The 12,142-nt window shown below is 36.1% G+C and overlaps 1 protein-coding gene across 3 annotated transcripts in view; it reads left to right on the top strand.

Moving 5' to 3' along the window:
- NBAS (neuroblastoma amplified sequence) overlaps positions 1-12,142 on the top strand; it is a 161,681-nt gene that overhangs the window by 97,887 nt on the left and 51,652 nt on the right. For all 3 annotated transcript variants that reach the window (XM_015276095.4, XM_046939145.1, XM_046939144.1), the window contains 4 exons: positions 535-785; positions 1,454-1,788; positions 10,094-10,312; positions 10,551-10,753. In XM_015276095.4, the coding sequence (XP_015131581.2) occupies positions 535-785; positions 1,454-1,788; positions 10,094-10,312; positions 10,551-10,753 (1,008 nt within the window). The remainder of the gene's footprint in view (positions 1-534; positions 786-1,453; positions 1,789-10,093; positions 10,313-10,550; positions 10,754-12,142) is intronic.

Below are 12,142 nucleotides of genomic sequence, written 5' to 3'. Positions count from 1 at the left end.
TGAGTGACAGTGTCAAACAAGGCAAGAGCCAATTTTCAATGATAATCTCTCTCAAAGCATGCACAGATTCTCATCTGCTACAGAAAATAAAATGTACTAGATGGGAGAACTGATAAAACTTAAGATTCTCTAGCCTCTTTCAGCTACAGGTGCCGTGTGGTTGATCTTTCTGTTGTTTTTAAGGGCTTCCGATACGCATCCAGTGAATGTATGTCTACTTTTACATTTAGCTATAATTAGGGATTTAAAATGCTGCTTTGAATCCCATTTCAGTATGCGTCTTCCATAATCTATGTCCAAGTAAACAGATAAAATGATCAGGAAATTGAAGAGCTCCTTAACTTTTATTTATGAAGAATTGAAACTATCAAAACCTTTAAGAATAAGTATTTACACTTCCAAAATCTCTTGAAAAGTTGAACTTTACTGACTTCACTGTGTAAACAAATAAGTGTTCTGTCTTTATGAGTGTTCAGCTGAAGACACATTCATGACTTGTCCAAGCCTTTAAAGCAGAATTCTATATAAATGCAGGTTGTCCACAGTGGAAATAGAAGAAAGAGCACAAAGTCTTGGTCTTTTTGAGACTCTGAAAACAAGTCCTGAAACGTTATATGAACACATGGTTAAATATGTTTACCCAAGTATTGAAGGTAGAGATCACCAGCGGTTGCTTTATTATTTTACACTCCTGGAAAATTGTGGTTGTTCAGAAGTTGTGAAGCATACTGTGAAGCCTGAAACTCACATCAGACTCCTGAAAAAGTTCAAAGCAGTTGCACCAGGTATGAGAGCTACTGCCTATTTTTGTTTGTTTTTCTAACTATACTTACTGTTCTGCTGTGCTGACATGAATATGCTTATTGAATTTATACTTGCCAGGCAATTTTTTCTCAATGAGCATATAAAATGCATGTAAGTAATTTATTAGGTAAGTGTCATGCCTTATAGGAGCCTATTATAAGTTCCTTTTTTTTTTTTTTTTTGTATTACAAGAAATGTAGATTATCATAGCAAGCAAAAAATAAATAAAATTAAAAAATTATATCAGTGATGCATGTCAAAATTATTAGCATTAATTTATAGTGATTTTTTTAAGTAGAAATATAGACATCCTGCAGCATGAGCCTGAAAGTTTGATGTGAACTGTCTTAAGCAATTTTGTTAATATTAATTCATCTTCAAAAGTCAACATTATATAATATGTCAAAAACTTTAAGCAGTTTTATAAAGAGGGTAATTTTATTTTGTGCTTTTGCTATAATGTTACCTTCTGCCTTTGCAGAAAACCATTATTTATCCCCTTACGTTATTCCTCCCCTTCTTCCTCCCTAATCTGTATACATGATTGTAAATGAAAGAGGAGTGAGACTTTATCTAGTTTTACACAGAAATGTGAAGATGTAATTTTGAATAACTTCTATTTCATTTGCCTTTTTCTCTTTGCCAATAGGTCTTAATTACAAAAAGCTAATGGATGAAAATGAAAACCCTTTGGAAACGTTGGAGCCTATACTTACAAGTCAAAATATTTTATCTATTTCCAAACTGGCTCCCAAAATCCCTAAAAAAGATGGCAGTATGCTATCACCGAGCTCTCTTTATGCTGTCTGGTTACAAAATCTTTTTTGGAATGGTGATCACCATCTCATTAAAAAAATACCAGAAACCATGGATGAATGGCTACATGCATATGATGTGTGTTCAAAGTACTTGGATAGACTTGATCCAGATGATGTCATCACTTTTATTGATGCAATTACCTTTTCTTCAAAAGCTGTCACAAAGGTGAGTGGATCTATTTGAAGAATTTCAAACTTCAGGTGGAGCACAGTTGATGTACTGTTAGGGAGAAATTCATAGCAAAATTTGGTATTTTTAATTTCACAGTTCTTAAAGATAATTTCATGAGCATATGCATTCCTCTACACCTTTCTCTTTTTACTTCTGTCAGTATACAAAGAAAAATAATTGTTTGGGTAGAGGAATTGGCTCTGGGGATAAGAGAGGTTTTCATGGAACCTTAAAGTCCCAGTATTCTGGTTCAGAAGAGAACAAGATATTCTTCTCGTGTTTATTTTACTTGTGCTAATCCTAAAATTCATTGTGCTGCAAGCTTCTATTTAATACCAGGCTTTTGCATTCTGAATAAGATGCTCCACAGAGAAGTGTTCTGGGCCACTGCATATGGTTTCCAGGCGCTGTAATAATTTAGATGATAAACTGTGTCGTAATTTCCATCTGGCTGAAAGCCTAGCTTTGAAAGAATGTACTCCCATGTCTGTAGCATAAGCTATCAGATCTGCATTTTATTTTTGCCCAGTGAAACTTGGTTATAAAGATATTTCTTACATAAAATTTTACCTATGCTTTGTCATGTATCTTTACTAGCAAGCACAAAAGAGTGATAAGAGATTTCTTAGGTATTTCCTTAAGAGCTTGAGGTACTGTCTTTGCTAACTTAATCTAAAATGGAAAGACGATGGTGATTTTTTTTTTTTTAATCTTCTTTATTCTGCATCATGCTCATTTTACAGAGCTGTTTATTCATGTTTTCATGAGGTGTCATTTTTTTTGTCTCTGGACATTGTTTTAGTGTTCCTGCTGTACTAGAATAAAAATATTACAAGTGGTGTAACTTTATAAGAGTGCCAGAACTTAGTGAAAACTTTTTGTTATTCACTGAATCATGTCTCCAGTGACAATGACACGGCCCGAGTGAACAGCATGGAGCTGAATCAGGTGAGGGGCAGGTGGAGGTTAGTTATAGGCTCTACACCAGAGGGTGCTTGGACCCTGGAGCAGGCTGCCCAGGGCAATGGTTGTGGCATGATGTTGTTGCGGTTCAAGAAATGTTTGTACAGTGCTCTCAGAAACATGATTTGTTTTTTGAGAGGTGCTGTGTGGAGTCAGGAGGTGGACGTGATGAATCTTGTGGGTCTCTTTCAACCAGGCTTATTTCATGATTTGAAGAGAGTTTAGTGCTTATTGGGAGATATTGGCAGTCATGATGAGGTCACAGTTGCTAGACATGACCCTGCATTGAGGTGCCCAGGGGAAGTCTGTATTCAAATGAGAAGGAAATGTTGTCTTCATGAATGAGCACTGCTAGCATTTCAGAAGCTATTTCTCATTTATTCCGGATGAATGATGTAGGGGGTAACATCCTCTTTATTGTTTGTGTACCTATTTTGAAATGTTTTGTTTGTTTCTGTTTAGGATTCTAATATAGTTTCTGTACTTTCTTAAGATGAGTAGGTGTAAAGAGAAGGAACTGCTGATGGCTCTTTGAAGGTTATTGTGGTTGCTCTGTAAGCAGGACTTAGCAGAAAGCTTTTGGGCTGAAGCCCAAAGTCATAAAACGAACTCAAGAATTGTTTGAAGCAATTGATCAGATCAGCTGATTTAGCATCTGCTGTGCACTGGGTTTGGGAATGAAACAGCTGTTTAACCAGCTTGCAACTATTCTTGTCTTAGAATCCAGTTAATAATTTTCAAATGGAAAGAGTACAATGAAAAATTATCATAACAGTTCCTGAGATGGTATTTATCAGAGATCTCTTTCCTATAACTTTTATGTATGAAGTATTTTTCAGCTTAACGCTTTTACTTAGAATTTTAGTTCCTATAACATTTTTGTATATTTCTGTATTTCATAGAGATATTGATATTTAATATAAGTAAAGGTCTGCAAAAAACTTGATGGTTACACATGAATTAATCAAGGAACAATCAGGAAATTCTTAAGTGATTAGGAGTTATGGAAGGAAGGCTAAGTAGGTAGGATAGGACAGTTACTACGGAGTGATAAGGCTGCATGGAAGGCTATATAAGTTGAACTTCCAGGATACCATTGGTATTTTAACTGACTGGGAATTTAGGAAGCTAATACCAAAATATCCCTCAGGGTTTTAGTATATTAGCAGAAGTAAGGAGAGGCAGGTAACAGGCCAACAAAGCAATTGGAAGCCTCTTCTACTTGTGTGTCACTTGATAGGACAGAATGTGGAAACAATGCTTAACTGTAAAAGGGGAATTAAAGCAATAGGGATTTAGTGCTGACTTCTGCAACTTGTTAGTGAGAAAGACAGGAACTTGCGGGGGTTTGACAATGGGCCTCCTTCCTCACCTTTCTATATTAATATTTATAAATTTAGGTTATAGTACGAGCCATTTGTGTATAATGTCACAGTAATTACAGCATGGAGTATGGGTTGGGAAAGAAGAGTGGATGGCTGTAGGTCTGTTTTATTATAGAACGTTTCTTATGGTCACATGTAGAAGTTGTTTGCATTTTTTGTACGTGAAGATGCCGTAGCAATTACTTTCATTGTTGCTTCTTCTGCGCTACTACTAAATGGCCATCTGAAAGGAAGAAGGATAACTTCTCAGATCAGTTGGGCCAGTGGTAAATGGGTTTAAAGGGAGATGAATGAGCAGTGTTCAGCTGACAAAGAAATTAAGAGAAAATCTCAGTTGGAGAAATGAATGGTCTTTTTATACTTGCCAGTATCCTTTTACATAAATATGTTAGTTCTTCTTTCACATCTAGTGATTTGAGGTATGATGAGGTTTTAGGTGACTGTGTGCTCATATAAGAGCTCAGCATTCGACTCCAGTTGGACAAAGCAAAGATGGGTGGTAAATGAAACAAGTCAAGTTTTTAACTCTTAGTCAGTACCCTTTCACACATTGAAGGACTGAAGCACTGATCCTTTCATCAGCATAGGCTACATGCATATGGAAGATATTGTGGTGATGAATGGTGGTAAGTGGAGCTGTCCACAAGTCGTGAGTGATGTTCCCCAGGGGTCAGTAATGGAGCCTGTCCTGTTCAATATCTTTACTGATGACCTGGATGAGGGTGTTGAGTGCACCCTCAGTATGTTTGCAGATGATACCAAGTTGGGAGGAAGTGTCAGTCTGCCTGGGGGTAGGATTGCCCTTCAGAGGTATCTGAACAGGCTTGATTGCTGGGCTGAGGCCAATGGGAATAAGTTCAACAAGACCAACTGCCGGTTCCTGCAGTTTGGCCATGACAACCCCAGGTAACTCTTCAGCTAGAGTAACTGGAAGACTGTGTGGAAGAAATGAACCTGGGGGTGCTGGTCAACACTTGATTAAACATGAGCCAGCAGAATGCCCAGGTGGCCAAGAAGCCAGTGGCATCCTGGCTTGTATCAGAAATAGTGTTGCCGTGGGAGCACGGAAGTGATCATCCCTCTGTACTCAGCCCTGGTGAGGGTGCACCTCGAGTACGGTGTTTAGTTTTGGATCCCTCACTACAAGAAAGACATTGAGTCCCTGGAGCATGTCCAGTGAAGGGCAATAAATCTGGTTAGGAGTCTGGAGCACAGGTGTTACAGGGAACAGCTGAGGGAGCTGGGGTAGTTTGGTCTAGAGAAGGAGGATGCTCCTGGGAGACCTTACCACTTTCTTTACAGCTACCTGAAAGGAGCTTATGGTGAGGTGAGGTTTAGCCTTTTCTCCCATGTAACTAGTCACAGAGCTAGAGGGGATAGCCTCAAGTTACACCAGGGGAGGTTCAGGTTGGATATTAGAAGAAACTTCTTCTCTTGAGAGCAGTCAGTTGCTGGTATGGCTACCCAAGGATGTGGTGGAGTCACCGTCCCTGGAGGTGTTCAAGAAACATTTAGATGTTGTACTGAGAGACACGGTTTAATAGAAAATACTGATGGTACGTGGACAGTTGGACTAGATGATCTTGGAGGTCCTTTCCAACCTTAGTGATTCTATGGGTCTATGATATTTACCATCTTTCAGATATTCTGTGTATGAGATTTCACATTTTTTTAGATACTCCAAATGTTCAGCGGCATTAACACTTATATTTTTGAATGCATTTCAATTTTTTTTCTCCTAGTAATTCTCCTTTAAATAATGCTGACTTTGCAAATTCTTAATTACAGCTTTGCAACTTTGCCTTCATGGCTTCCTTTGTGACCTGTGTGAAGCATTTAATATATATTTTTTAAAATATATTTTTAAATTCTATTGTTGCAGACGTTTTTTGGTTGTGCTAGATGATCTGTTACATCTTAAGAGAACCATCCATTTCAGCTCATATGTCATTACCCAGAAGTTCATTAAAACGTGCTTGAAAACCAACCACAAAACCACAACTGAAATCAATTAGCTTTTTTATCACGATATTTTTGTTATTGTGGATAATATTGCAAATTCAGATGGGTGTATTATGTTAAATAGGAAGAAAAGATTACTGCTGAAGACTGGAAAAGAGAACAAAAAGCAGTGGTAAATCAATTAGGTCTTCTAGAGAGAGAGAGAGAATTGATGTTTTACTTCACAGCCTCCACGGACACATTTGTTTGACCTATGGTTTATGGTATTTTTTGTTTAGTACTTCATTCCTTTTTTATTTCCTTGTCAAACTTCTGATGCAAAGGAAGGACTTCACTAGTAGTGTAATGGTTTTAATTGAAAGGTTGACCCTTATTTCTTTTCAGTTTTAATGCCTTTTTGACAATTTTCATCTTGCTTAAGCAGGAATACGATGTGCACGTTTTGACTAAATGCCAAATGGATGAACAGTGGACGGCTCACTACTGCATCGTTTTTTCTTTCAATCTAAATGACTTTAATAAAATGCCATTTTAATTAGTTGTAGAAAAAGCTCAGCTTTGAAAGCAGTTCATTGTAATATTCAGTACCTTTTGGCTGACTGATTGACTTCTTAGCATTTTACATTGTTTTAAGGAAAAAGAGTATAACTTTACTTGAAGATGTACAAGACATGTTAATGACGTTCTTACAAAGCACAGCTGCATTCATATGTCAGATTTTGAATTACTTGTCATCTTTTTATCACTTTTTATCACTGTGCTCCAGTTCAATCAGTGTGTCTTCTATGACATCTTTCTTCATATGTATTAACAGTACCTCTTTTTCTGACATCAATACATTTTTAGATACTTCATTGTACCTTACCATTAGCATATTTTAATAAGTCTGCTTCAAGAGGAAACTTAAGGAGTAGCGTCTTTCCTTTATCTGATTCCTTACATTTGTTAGAACTTCTACACTGTTCTTCAGGTTAATTGTTCTATAGGTGTAATTAATTTTCTTCATGATAGCTTATGTGCCATGGATTTTTTGTTATTATTTGCTACAAAGTGCAGTGCCTGCTGATTTGTGGCTAAACCAGTGTTGACAACGTGCCAGTGTTTTGACTTGCACAGCATCAAGACTTTCTCTCCTTCTTCAGGTTAGTAAGTTGGATGTTGGCAAAAAGGTAGAAAGGGTCACAGCCCGGACAGCTGACTAAATCTGGCCAAAGGAATTCTATACCATACTTTTTCTGCTCAGCAGTAATCAGAGATTTTCTTGCCATTGTTCTGTTAATGGGAGGTGGTGATTGCCATTCCTCACTCCTTCATGTTTTAGACTATCTTTGTCTTCATTCACAAGTTTTTTTTTTTTTTTTTTTGCCTTTGCTATTCCAGTTTTCTCCTCCCACCGGTAACAATTGGGAACCATTTTTCATTATCCTATAATTGATGTAACTTGGTTTTCTTTCTACTATGTCTTGTATGATATGTCTGGATGACATTTGGTTGTTGAAGTACATGAAGCTGGAATTTGGTGGCAGAGACAGGAACTGAACCAAACTGTTTACTTTGAGCATTAGGCAGCGTGTATTTGTTGGTTGCCCAGGAGGGTGGAGTCTAGTAGAGTCTCCTCCTTGAAGATCTTCAAAATCTGCCTGGAGCTAGTCCTGAGAAACTTTCTGTGGATGTTCCTGCTTGTGTCCCTGCTGGTGTTGGGCCACATAAACCCAGATGGCCCTGTCAACCTCATCCAGTCTGTGATAGTGTTGGTGGGGTCCAAGGTTTTCATTAAAAGTGAAACTGTTTCTATCATCTCAAAGCTGAATGTTAATCACTGTCAGTGAGAGTGATGGGATCAGAAAGTTCATAAGCAAATGAATATTACTTGTGCAGTACTTTAAGAAGTACTTAAATGTTCTGAAGGAAATAGGCTTCTAGGATGGATTTTTATACTAACGAGTGAAATCTGTTGTGCTGAAATTGTGTGATGTTCCTTTATTTGAAAATGAAAGAAAACTGATCTTTAAGGTTTTTTTTTTTTTTTAACCACACATTGAAGCCTATAGAATTAAACATCCTTGTGAACTTTAAAATCTTTTAGAGAAAAAGAGTACTTCACATTCAAACAGAGACTGAAGTAGCCCCTAAGCTATTTTTTTTTCACTTGAGTATGACACCAAATCTCATTACTGAACTGACTAGAAATATGGAGGATAGCCATTTATGTTTGGGAATAAAATAATCATAGAGAAGATATGTTAGTAGTGCTGCATTTTAGTAGTATGCAAATAAGAATGCAGAATTAAAACAGTCTTGGAATACCATTCTTGTTTTTAATGCTCTATGTATGCTGATAGCATCATGACTTTATGCATGCAGAATATTCACATAGTTCTCTAGGATATAACAGTTAGATGGAATACTTAAATTGTTTGCCTTTTTGCATCTCTCTTAATTGCATTTAGAACATTAGAAAATATACAGTTGAAGGGAGAAAATGAAAAATACAGCTGTTTTCATCTTTTATGAGGTTTACAAAATGGATACATAAATCCATCCACAGTCATTAAATTGTAACATGATATGAAGAGTATCACCTTTTCCCTGCTTTTATTATAACAGCTTAGTTTTCCTCTTTCTGTGGTAAATCCACCTTTTTCCTATTCAATGTGTCATACAGATCCAAGCTTTGTTTTCTACTTCTTCTGTAACTCTACTTTGAAATTAACATTGTTAGCATGTCTTTGTCTAGTAAACTGATAGTTAGATACTTTAACATCAGTTGTTTTAATGCTGTGGGTGTAGGCAGAGGAGACCTCCATCCATCAAAAGGTTTATTACAAGCATCTTAAAACAGGACTTGAAATTATAATTTAACAATTTATACATGATGTATAATTTTAAAAATATTTCAGACTTTGTTTTAGATTTCTAGCTGATGCTGCTGTTAAGACCACAGCAGTTTGCTGTGTCTGTATAAAGAGTATTTCCATCTTTATCTGCTCCCAAAGTACTCCTGGATTCTGGAAGCTTGGAAATCAGTAATTGTTGCCTGGCTTCTATTCTGAAGTACTCAGTTCCATTCTGATGCACTGGAATAACCCTGTCATGCCAGATGGAAGCATAGAAGGAGACTTCATTCAGTGTATGCATGAATGTATCTGGAAAATCATCTCCATTAGAAGTTTAATGGAATTTTTTTTAATGGTTTTTTTTTTTTTTTTTTGCTTTAACGCCTAGATACATCTGGTTGTAAAGGTCTTTCAAAACAGCAAGTTGTTATTCTGTATAACTCGCACTTTAAATATGTAGATTTGAAAGGGGTTTGTGTCTCTTTTAAAGCCAATCTGTTGCAGCCTACATTTTATTAAAATTATGTAGAACTGTAATATACTTCTATGAGAGACTGACAAAAACTTAATAGCTGCAAAATCTTCATTGCAGTAGTAGCGTAATATAGTGGTAACCCACCTGTGCAGTAGTTTCAGAAAATGCTCAAGCAGATCAAGTCATACGTGACTCAAGATAAATTACTGAAGTAGACCTCCAAGTGGTCTTTATGATTATAGTCTTAGAGATGTATTTCAAACCATGATCTAGACCTAACAAAACTAAACTTAGGCTAATTTTTTGGATTTCAGTTTTTCAGTTCGTGTTGTAGAATGATCCCCAGGCATCTCTTAATGCAAAGTTAAAAAGGTGTGTTTTTTTTTTTTTTTTTTAAAGACAATCTGCAAAAATCATGAAAATTTCTTCAGTAGTTTTGGTGTGTTCTATTGTAAGGAATATTCAAGGTCAATAAAAGAAGGGATGAGAGAAGAAGAAAGTAAATTAAATACTGATCTTTTTAAAAATAAATTAGTAAATATGTTTGTTTCTCCTAAAACATTTCAGTTTTTTAATGCATTACTGTAGAACAGTGGACCTCTAAGGCATTGTTTTAATACAAATAGTAGTGTATAGATGATAATAATAATGATTAAATATTGAACAATCTCTTTCAGCTCCCTGTTGAAGCCAGGATAGAAGTGACTAAGAAGGCTGTTGAGACAGTCAAACATCTTTCTGAGAAATCAAGAAAAAAGCCTTCTGAGAATGACATGGGAGATGCTAAAGATCCAGCTGTTGCATATGAAAAAACTCTGAATCACTTGCAGCAATCCCTTGCTCATCTGAAAACACTCACTTGCAGTTTTATCACTTATTTGAAAAACAGCGAACAGGTAATGGTTACGAATCTGATACTTGTTTTGAGTGTTGCCATAACCATCAGTGATACATATCAAGCTACTGTCATATTTTTTGTGTTTTACAGCTTTATTTTTGTTTACTTGGTGTTTGATAATTCACTTCTACCAGTCTTTTCTGTTTTGTAGTAGATTATCTTGTCAGAAGTAAAGATGACACATACCCGTAAATAAGGAGTACACTGATTCGTGTTCAAAACTTATCTGTTCACAGGACATACTACAGAAGTATGGTTATTTATATGATCTGTCAAGGTCAGAGAGAGACCAAATCCATGAGCAAGCAGTAACCATGTGTATAGATGGTCAGCCTCTGAACATGATACAGCGGTTGATAGAAGTCGCTGTTGGAGATCTTTGTCTTTCTACCAAAGATATTGTCCAATGTGCTATTAAAAGAATTATATGTATGCTAAGGTAAGTCTAATGTCAGCATTGTTTTTTTTTTTTTGTTTTTAATTGAGTGCTTGTTTGCTTTGAATGTGTGGATTTTATAGAAGATAAAGTAATGAGAGGAAATGACTTCTTATTTTTCCACTCATAGATAAATTCATAAAGACAGTTATTCTGAGTTTAGGAAGCCTGAGTTATCTGAACAAACAAGCATCAGAACTCATTCTGTTCATTGACAAGTGCTTTTAAATTTAAAGCCTTTAGGTTTACAATTCCATTATGTGTGCATGCATTTCAGAAATTTTTGGCAATTTTATGATAGTGTGTACTTCTTCTCTCTTCAAGAGAGGGAAATAGCATGTACATTTTTGTGCAGGTATTTGGGCAGTAGAAACCTAACAACAGCTGTTGCCACAACAGTTAATTCTACAAAATGAACTGCAATTTCCATCTTCTGAGTAACTTGCTGGGTTTTTTGGGGAAGCATTTTGGTTCTTTTTCTCATTTGCAAGCTTTTCAGATTTATGTGTTAATTGAAAATTATGAGTTCATAGTCCGTAAGTTTTTCATCTTTGTTTTTTGTTCTTGTAAAGAAAACTCCAGAGTTTTTGCTCTTCTTGTCTCCCTTTGTGTCACATCCAGCCCCTGAGTTAAACTACACTGTGATTATTCTATGCTTCCTACAGCAATTAAAAGTAACAATGATTAAAAATAAATGACACAACAAGCTGTCTTGGAGAGAAATTTTGATTTGAGGAAGAGCGTTTATTTGACCGACTCTTTTTCTTGCTGCTGATAGTGCCATCAAAGGAATGTTCCCTGCTTGAAGCGAGTCTTCATCCCTATCTTTTTCTAGAATTCACAGTTCCAGAACCTCTGTAGTTGCATTACACAAACCAAACTAGTCTGTTTATACTACCATAGCAAATTGAGTCGTCTCTCATGTGAAAAGTATGCAGAAAAGTGTGAAATAACTGGCTTCCACACTTTATACTTACATGTCCTTGAATAATTCTTTTGAGATGGGGTGAGACCTGGATGATGCAAGAGATTAAATCAGATGATGCTGGTTTTCTTAGCCTCAGTTAACAGTGAGTTTAGCATTTGCATTAACTTCGGTACATTGGTCTTTTACATGCATATATTCTTCATAGTCTTGTTTCTAAATAACAAATATAACCCTTGTAAGGAGTCTTACAAAACTACCATAGTTATTGCGTGCTTTTTTAAGTACTTGTTGTGTCTTGGATGAGGAAGGAAGATTTTTGCATTGAAGAGTGTACTGCCTGTTGAGTTAGCAATTGTCTGTATTTACTGTCTTCTAGCCCGGAAGGGACATGTCTTTCATACGCAAGTTTGAGGTTAAAATAATTTTAATTTAACTGGCATTTGGGAGAATATTATGTCTCTGAG

The sequence above is a fragment of the Gallus gallus genome, chromosome 3 (genome assembly GCF_016699485.2).
Source record: "Gallus gallus isolate bGalGal1 chromosome 3, bGalGal1.mat.broiler.GRCg7b, whole genome shotgun sequence".
Classification (NCBI taxonomy): Eukaryota; Metazoa; Chordata; class Aves; order Galliformes; family Phasianidae; genus Gallus; species Gallus gallus.
Note: the sequence above shows the minus strand (reverse complement) of the source record. Positions and strands in the feature narration are given on the sequence as shown.